The sequence below is a fragment of the Salminus brasiliensis genome, chromosome 1 (assembly GCF_030463535.1).
Source record: "Salminus brasiliensis chromosome 1, fSalBra1.hap2, whole genome shotgun sequence".
NCBI lineage: Eukaryota > Metazoa > Chordata > Actinopteri > Characiformes > Bryconidae > Salminus > Salminus brasiliensis.
Window position 1 is genome coordinate 46,859,241 of NC_132878.1, and position 9,908 is coordinate 46,869,148.

General features: G+C 39.1%; 1 protein-coding gene and 1 long non-coding RNA gene across 3 annotated transcripts in view; one reads left to right on the forward strand and one right to left on the reverse strand.

Annotated features, from left to right (window-relative positions):
- The window catches only part of ift172 (intraflagellar transport 172), a 35,940-nt gene extending 34,977 nt beyond the window's left edge, over positions 1–963 (forward strand). For both annotated transcript variants that reach the window (XM_072680118.1, XM_072680127.1), the window contains one exon: positions 132–963. In XM_072680118.1, the coding sequence (XP_072536219.1) occupies positions 132–221 (90 nt within the window). In that variant the 3' untranslated portion in view covers positions 222–963. The remainder of the gene's footprint in view (positions 1–131) is intronic.
- Positions 964–4,027: 3,064 nt separating this feature from the next.
- LOC140556346 (uncharacterized) lies at positions 4,028–7,026 on the reverse strand. The gene is made up of 2 exons (XR_011979724.1): positions 6,275–7,026; positions 4,028–4,589 (listed from the first exon to the last, which is right to left on the reverse strand). It is a non-coding gene; the product is annotated as an uncharacterized lncRNA (long non-coding RNA).
- Positions 7,027–9,908: the final 2,882 nt, after the last annotated feature.

A 9,908-nucleotide genomic window follows, 5' to 3' on the forward strand; every position in this document is an offset into this window, starting at 1 on the left:
GTTTATAGTAAAAGTAAAAGCAATTCACTTAAGTAATCTTGGTATTTTTATTTCTAATTTACAAGCTCACAATCATCCTTATGATGTTTATTACTGGGATGTTAATTGACTGTTGTTTGTGTGTCCTGTAGACCACTCATAGTCCGGAGTGTCAGGACGTCCTAAAGTTTATCGCCCAGTGGTGTGGGGGCCTTCCATCAGCTAACTACTCCTTCCAGTAAGAGGAAGGTGCTTTTTAGTTTCTGTTTGTTTCCCTCTTTTTTTGTCATCTCCCTTTTGTTGTTCTATTTTGCTCCCATTTCCAACTTCTTCCATTCAGACGATTTATTTGCTTTACACTTTGCTGCTTCGAAAAAACAATGCACCCCTCCCCTCCATTATTCTTTAGTTACCTTTTAAATTATTTGAAGGAATGTCATAAACAAAAGCCTATTTCCTTTATTATGTCAGTTTGTTTAGACCCCTAGAGGTCACAAAGGCCCTGTTTTTGCGTAGGTGTGTATACACATTTGTACTGATATCTGATGGTAAGGCTATTTTAGATAGGTAAGTGAAAAGTTGCAGGTATTAAATAATACCTGCAACCTTTTACTCACCTGCATAAAATGGACCACAATCATATAAAACTATTCTATTTTAATACAGCTGTATTAGTATTTGGGTACTTTTGTGTGTGTATACATATTTGTATATTTCTATAAACATTTAATAAACGAATAATAGATTTTTTCAAAATTGTGTTATTACATTACTCATTATTATTATTATATAATTTTGCCTAAACAGTGGGCTAAGTGAATGGTTGTTTTTATTTATTTTTTTTTTTTTTAAATACAGATAAAGTGTAAAATGGTAATGCTAAAGAGATATATGCTATTAGAACAGAACTGTGGTGTTATCAGATGTGGTGTATGCAGAGCAGTAATAAAAATGCTAAATACCAATAAAATTCTCTGATGAAAAGCGCCTCTGTAAAATGGGAAAAATACTGAGCTTGGCAAACAACGCCCTCTTATGGACATCAACGTGTCATGGCATTTGACTTTTTAAAGGCTGTGCAAAATGCAGATCCTCATATTTCTCATTCAGATTATTGATGTATGTATTATTGCTTTAATGCATGCATTTGAACCAAGTCTATGATGAACAGTCACAGTATTGTTCTTTAATTGCGAACTGTAATCATTATTATATATAATCATTATTTTACATATTCACCTCGGTATATGACTTCTTAAAATGTCATGAGAGAAAATATGGTCTTTTCTAACATTACTTTCATGTGGTTTCAACTTATCAAATGGTTATCTTAATCCTTTGTCTCATCTTTTGTTACCCTTCGTCTGCCGGCCTAAAGTGGTCACTCTCTCTCTTTGTATACCATAAACCCCCCCCCTCAACTTCACCCACCTCCTACCCCTCTTTAAAGTGATAACTATCACCCCCTATTGTTGACACTCCAAGTGCCCTCAACTTCACCCACCTCCTACCCCTCTTTAAAGTGATAACTATGACCCCCTATTGTTGATACTCCAAGTGACCTACCCTTCATCCCCCTCCTACCCCTCCTTAAACTCCTCTTCATCAACCTTTCTCCTCCCACAATTTCCAATGTATATAAGGCCCTCTCAAAATACCCCTAATCAGACTGGGTTGACCGTGACCGATCGAGTTGTACATCTCTGTGTGTACCAATAAACTCATCAACACTGAAGATCCAGTCTCCTGACTCCTGAATCTGTCTCCTGGACGCCGGATTTCTAACACAGTATCACCCAGCTTCCAGTTTAACTCTATTCGGTAGTACTTCACCATGTCCACATAATGTTTAAATCTATGGTAGAAACATATCTACAGCATTTTTGGTGATTTTGCACCTTACGTTTCCCAATTCATACTTTACAGCAACTAATAATCATGCCATTTCCCATACCTCACTGTATACTGTAAACATGAACATGTGCCTATAGGAGGTACCAAAAGCTGAAAGAATGGTTCCAATAGATTTCTGGTTCCAGTAAATAATATTTTCTTTCTGATGAATACTTTTTATATTTACAGCGGTGGGGAAAAAGTATTTAGTCAGTCACCAATTGTGCAAGTTCTCCCACTTAAAAAAATGAGAGAGGCCTGTAATTGACATCATAGGTAGACCTCAACTATGAGAAACAAAATGAGAAAAAGAATTCTGAAAATCACATTGTCTGATTTTTTAAAGAATTTATTTGCAAATAATGGTGGAAAATAAGTATTTGGTCACCTACAAACAAGCAAGATTTCTGGCTGTCACAGACCTGTAACTTCTTCTTTAAGAGGCTTCTCTGTCCTCCACTCATTACCTGTATTAATGGCACCTGTTTGAACTCGTTAACAGTATAAAAGACACCTGCCCACAACCTCAAACAGTCACACTCCGAACTCCACTATGGTGAAGACCAAAGAGCTGTCGATAGACACCAGAAGCAAAATTGTAGACCTGCACCAGGCTGAATCTGCAATAGGCAAGCAGCTTGGTGTGAAGAAATCTACTGTGGGAGCAATAATCAGAAAATGGGAGACCTACTACTAATCTCGATCAGGGGCTCCATGCAAGATCTCAGCCCGTGGGGTCAAAATGATCACAAGAACGGTGAGCAAAAATCCCAGAACCATATGGGGGGACCTAGTGAATGACCTGCAGAAAGCTGGGACCAACGTTACAGAGGCTACCGTCAGTAACACACTACGCCGCCAGGGACTCAGATCTTGCAGTGCCAGACGTGTTCCCCTGCTTAAGCCAGTACATATCCGGGCGCATCTGAAGTTTGCTAGAGAGCATTTGGATGTTCCAGAAGAGTGTTGGGAGAATGTCTTATGGTCAGATGAAACCAAAGTAGAAGTGTTTGGTACAAACACAACTCATTGTGTTTGGAGGAGAGTGAATGCTGAGTTGCATCCAGAGAACACCATAACAACTGTGAAGCATGGGGGTGGCAACATCATGCTTTGGGGCTGTTTCTCTGCAAAGGGACTAGGACGACTGGTCCGTGTACATGAAAGAATGAATGGGGCCATGTATTGTGAGATTTTGAGTGCAAACCTCCTTCCATCGGCAAGCGCATTGAAGATGAAACGTGGCTGGGTCTTTCAGCATGACAATAATCCCAAGCACACTGCCAGGGCAACAAAGGAGTGGCTTCATAAGAAGCATTTTAAGGTCCTGGAGTGGCCTAGCCAGTCTCCAAATCTCAACTCCATAGAAAACCTTGGAGGGAGTTGAAAGTCTGTGTTGCCCACCGACAGCCCCAAAACATCACTGCTCTAGAGGAGATCTGCATGGAGGAATGGGCCAACATACCAGCAACGGTGTGTGCCAACCCTGTGAAGACTTACAGAAAACGTTTGACCTCTGTCATTGCCAACAAAGGATATATAACGAGTATTGAGATGAACTTTTGTTATTGACCAAATACTTATTTTCCACCATTATTTGCAGATAAATTCTTAAAAAATCAGACAATGTGATTTTTTGCTTTTTTTTTCTCATTTTGTCTCTCATAGTTGAGGTCTACCTATGATGTCAATGTCAATTGATGGCCTCTCTCATCTTTTTAAGAGGGAAAACTTGCACGATTGGTGATCGTGATTCTACAACGTACCAAGTTAAAGTTTCACACTGATCACTGAAGTTGCCATAACTACTCTCATACCATTTGGCCAACTATTAGCTCTTCACCTGCCATGTTTGAGAAAAGCACCTGTTCTAATGATTGACTAAGCTGGATGATCTCGAAAATGCAGTCACAGTTTGCATTTTGACACAGACTGAGCTCAGAAAGGCTAATAGTGGTTTTGCAAAGTAGGGAGGCGCTGTTTCCCCTTTAACTTTTGAATTTTGGCAAATCTTTTTAGCATTGTGAGTTAGAAAATTACATTTGAAACACATTCATTGAGAGCAAATGCATACTAGGCAAATAACATTTTAATCATCATTTTGACACAGTTGTTGCATGATCACATGAAACTAAATAAAGCTATTCAACAGAAGTCTACAAAATGTAAATGGATTTATTGAATTTTGCGTGTTACATTTTTATTTTAATATTTGTACGGATGGTTCCCAAACATAATACCTGCACATGATAAACAAAGTTTCCTTGTGTTTGCTTGTGCTTTTTATTTAAAAACTGGACAAATTAACTGCCCATGTAAGGAATTTTAATCCGTATATTTTTCTTTCATGGCGTGGTTAAGGTGACAAAGGCTGTGGAGTTTCAGCACAGCGATACTACTTTTCTTTTGCCTGTGTGCGTTTAAACCACCGGAAAGGAAATTGGTGGATGAACGCTTAACATGGCGTTTGACACAGCTGCCATCTCAATTGCGACTGGTGACAACGCAAAGTGCCTTCAATTAGCCATCCTCATACACACGTTATGAGGCCATCAACTCCTGGGCATTTTGTTCCGAAAAAATGAAGACATGAACATGGAAGGCCAATGACACTAGATAATGAAGTGTGTTTTGCTGCCTCAGGTGCAGAACCTCACAGCTCCTTCATGGGTGGTGCTGATTTCCTCTTTTTGGCTGCGCTAACAACACCAGGTAGACTATGCAGTTGGGAAACACAGATTAATGAAGATAAATTTTATGTGCTGCTTTATTCACCAAAACAGACAGTCCCGGTTTGCCGGGTCAGAAACCTATGAGCCTGTATACACCTGCCATTAATATGTGTTTTTGGTGATTGGATCACCTTCAAATGTTATTTGTCCGCATGAAAAGCCAGGTGTAAATACCCCCCAAGATGCATTGTGATCAGATTACGATCAGTACATGGATCAGTCAAATCATATTTGGAGGTGGTCAGAGATGGATCTCGTCCACATTATAGTATAAAGGCATTATGGTCGGATTTCATCAGGCAAACAGAAATCTCCTGTGTGTGTTTGTGTGCGAGCAACCTTTTTTACCGGTAGATGAAATCAGAACTCATCTGGTCACACTGGGGACCCATTTTATTGACTAGTGTAAACCAAATTCAGGTCCAGATACTATCTGGATACAAAACACACGTTAATGCCAGGTGTAAACAGGCCCTATATGTCAAACTGTTCATATCACTTCAGGGCCTGATCTTTGCCTCAGTCTTGCTCTCTCTGAGTGTGTGAATCAGTAAAAAGTTTATCTATTGTTGAAATATCTTCCTAACTTTAGCTAAACACACCCACGTCTTTCATTCTAAGGGAATTTTTTTTTGTTTACATATTGTATTTTTTAAAAATAGTCCTCAGTATTTATACTGTGCTCCAACTTCAAAATTATGAGCAGTGGCAGAATACTGATTTCAGTGAGGAATTTCTCGCTTACTCAAATCACATGGTTGGAAAATTCTAATAAAACTCTTTATGCAACACAACAGTATATACATACACCTGAAGCCAGGACTGTTACCTGCAAGCTGTTCCTTACAGCAGCACCATTAACCTTAGAGATGACCTTGAGAATAAAGTCAATAGTGAATAAAGAAGAAACTAGCGAGAAAAAAAGGGACATTTTAGCTTCTTCTGAATTTGCAAAAGAGCAAGCATTTGGATATGTATTCACAGTCAAGACCTCTTTGTGTAATTTATACTCTATAATTTATACATTTTTACAGACAAAAGGAGCACATATTTTACAGTTTTTGTACAGTTCTTCCTCACTGCTGTTCGGTCCCATTTCATCTGTTTTGTTCCCCATCCAAACTGCTCAATTTTTTACTGACACACTGATAACACCCTTTTTTTTGGATGCAGATGAAAATTCTATACCCTAATAATCCAAAAAAGGCCCTAAACTGCTCCTGAGTTTACTGTGCTTTCACAACAGCAGGACTAACTTTATGGATGACATGAAAATGAAATTGGATGCGACGTGCCATTTTTTTTACACCCAGCACTTTCATCCAAACACGGACGCCAGTGGCATGCAAAAAGCCGGGTGCTGTTAGAGACAGTCAGTGTATTTGACGCAGCCAATCGATGATATTTACCCTCTCTCTTGGCATTCACCGCGTGCCTTAATTGTATGGACATTTAAATCAAGGTCCGCTGTGAACACGAAGAGAAACAGGCCTGGATCTACCACCCATCCATCTTTAAAGCAGAGTCCCCAATGGCTATCTTAGGAGCTATGCATATTGCACCAAAAAATGTAACGCGTGCATCCTCAAGCTGGTCGTTCAACAATCAAATAACGAATGAAACCCCGACGAATACACTAAAATATGTACACAGAAGTGGTGATTTCTTACTTGACCCGTTCTTGTAACCACTGGTGCGATGCGTTATATTCTCTTAAAGCTGAGCATCGCCGCCCCGTTAAGGCCTGAGTGGCAATGCAGAGAGAGAGAGAGAGAAGCAGAGTGAGATTCTCCATGGTCCTGCTGCAACCTTCTTTTTCGTTCAACGTCCAAGCGATGCACCAAAAAAGAGAGAAGATAGACGAAGAAAGAGGCCCATCTGGCTCGTTTCAGCAACTCTGTAAAGACATATGCTAAATGCTAATGACCCAGATAATGCAGCAGAGGTGAGAAAGAGGATGAAGGAGAACAGGGACGCCATAGGTGTGTGTGTGTGTGTGTTGGAGGTGGGGTCAACAGTATCTTTAAATGAAACCCTGTTCTTTTTCTTAGTTCCCCGCATGCAAATCAAAGCTGTAGTTTTGCAAAATCCGCTCAAACCCATGCTGATAAGACAGACGTCTTTTTGTTCTGTATCGAGATGAATAATGTGAGAATAAGACAAAACCAGAACTTCAACGCTCTATCTGGCCATGTCTGCAATAACGCTTCTGTCCCTTCAGATAAGAAAAGAAACAATCCGTATAACATATTAATCCGAATTTGGAAGTGTCCCCAGGGGCTGGCAATGATGATGAGAAGAGACGAATAGTGTGGCAGCAGCATCATTTGCAGTTTTTTTTGTCCACGCGAAAAACAGAAATCCAATTCGAGGGAAAGCGAGAGGAGCTGTCTTGAAAGGTGGGAAGCGTAGCCGAGCTTTGCGAGGTGAAATGTAATGCTGTGACTGGGGAGAGCAATGTGAAAAAGGAGTGGAGGAGAGCAGACCTGCACAGAGGTCTGCACGGAGCACACTGCAGCCACTGAAGCTCCACCATTCTCTCTCTCTCGCCCGCATTCTCGTCCACTTTTTCACTCTGGTGGAAAGTGGAGGCATCTGCCGGTTTACTAAACAAATTGCTAGGTGGCAGCTCTGCACCGCAGTTTCTCTCTGTGTTATGACATTAGTGCATCAGACTGCTGCATCTTTATACTTTTAACGCAGTAAAATGAGCTGTTCGGACTGCAGCTTCTCTGCAGTCACACTGAGCGCTGCTGTTAATATAAACGAGAACAGGTGTTTCATATCAATAAACTTTTGACAGTCAAGCTATGACAAGTTTACAGGACCAGCAGAATCAAATATTGAACAAATTGTATGTATCTGAGCGTAGGAAAATAGGACAATGTTTTAGTCCTGACAGCCTGTAATGTCTATTCAGAAACGTGAATATAAATATAAATAAATAAATAAACAATATAAATATAACTAACTACCTGCTTATGATCGTACTATCTACAGCATCTTTTGTGTAAAGTAAAATGAATATTTTGCTAACGTAGTTTCAGAGATTCAAGGAATGCTTCTTCAAAATGTCTCCAGAAAATAGAGCTCGGCTCCATATGGCCTGTCATCTGTGCATTTCAGTCCCAACCACCACTCGCCACAGCTTTGAATTCCTCTAGAATCTAAAGCATAATTGCTGTTTATTTGCTTAACCTAATATATTAAAACAAAAACATCAAATGTGGAGTGTGCAAAAGCAATGGCATATTAAATATGGTTTGTATTTTCTATGTTACATTTGAGTGGAAAATGCCATATTAAATCAAATTGGACTAGATATTCATTTTCAAAAGAAATATCAGTGCTTGCAAAGCAAAAAATTAAAGGGTTAAATAAATATTAAATAAAAAAAATAAACATTAGAAATACATTTAATGTAGTCTAAAAAAGGAAAATTCATTAATAAACCTTAAGTTGGCCTGTCAACATGTGTTTGATGTGTATGAGCATGTATCCAAAGTGGCTGCTATGGGGGTTTCTAAAATGTTGCTAAGTGGTTGCTAGGCTGCTACGCTGTTTTGTGGAAATGAGTTTTGGTGTTTGCAGTTTTAAATATGTGACCAGAATTATTATTTTTTTTGGTTAAAAGTTTAATTTCAATGCATTCCGATGTGGAAAAAACTGCTCAAATCTGTTGCTACAAAGAAACCATGCATCAGATTAAAAAGATTTATACAAGCCTGAAGCACACAATCAGACCAAACAATCTGGAGTTAAAACACTTATGAATTATGAATTATATATTTATGTAAATGAGGGTAATAGAAAAGGTCAAACTAACTTGCATGCATCTATGTAGGAGTTTAAATCAAGCTTTCCAATATTAGACATGTAGGCCCTGAATGCTTCGTTTGTGAGCAATTTGGCATAATGTGAAAAAGCTACTTTTTCCATTTATCTCTGGATGTTTCGTTATTAGTGATGATTTCGTTATTAGTTTATGAACCGGATTTTGATTTTTAATGTTTTTGATTTGTGTGACCCAGAAGTTGTGTAACACTGACTTGCTAGCTTCATGTAGTTTACTTGTGGCTGTCAAGGAAGATGATATGACTGCCTGGATCTTTCAGCTGTGGAGTTTTGTCAAGGGACACGATCCCAGTCTCTACATCAAGGGGTGCATTATGGTTTAATATACAATTACATTTATCAGCCTGCTCATGCTTTAGTAGAGCTCAGTAACACTGACATAAATAGCTGCTGATTACAGTACTGCATCAGTCTATTCAGTAGAACTCAGTACATCAGTCATGTTAGAACTCAATTTGTTAGAATCATTTATTTATTTATTTTTTTTGAAAGCTCATTTCCTCTTAATGCCACATTTTACCTCAAAAGGCAACTTGCACCACCTGGCTCCATGAACTCGCACCTAAACATGTGTGTGTGCAAGGTTCCAGACCATGTTGTCTTCCATAAAAAACTCTAGGTTTAATCTAAGCACCAAAGGATGCACAGGTGTACAGATGATGCTTGATGCTGACACATAATCGCCACATGAAGGAAGGAGGAAACCCTTTCACCTGCCCCAGAACCCTCCACACTTCCTAATCTCTTTGGTCGTCATCTGTTTGTCCTTGTTAGTTCCACTGTTCAACATTTTAAATAGAACGCAAGCAAAGGCAGTATGAAGGGTTTTATTCTGCTTCATGAGGCTTTTCCTCATGAGGCAGAGGTCTTCCAATACTATTTCTGCCTTTTGTACCCATCCCTCACTCACCTTCACTCTGATTGGTCGAATTAACCCTACAGCCAAAGTATGTTTGATTCAATGTGTTTCTTGTGCACCCATCCATTTATAAATTACTTATAAATGTCCCTGCCCCCCTCTACATGCATTCACATGCACACAGGCCAATGCTACAGGCTTCATTGAGAGATTTAACCAGTTAAGTCAGTTTATGATCTAGTTACTGATCTATTTAAGAGACCGCCTGCATGGATCGTAAAAATACTTGTGGTCTTTGATTCCAAGAGACAAAGGAAAGTGAGTTAAGATTTATCAAAAGGTGGCCATATGACATGATCATTAATGAGGAGCTTCACCGGATTTTACTCATATTGACATTTGTACAATATATATAGCTGTGTCCTGTAAAGACTCCCGATATCCAATATGGCTTAAACTTCACAGGCAACATAACAATGTCATTGCTAAATGCTGATGGCATCCAAAAACTGCAGGCAGTTAAATGTCAGGAAGGGCAGTCATGATCAGTTTTTAATTATTATTTTTTTGTTTCATAGTTATCATCATTG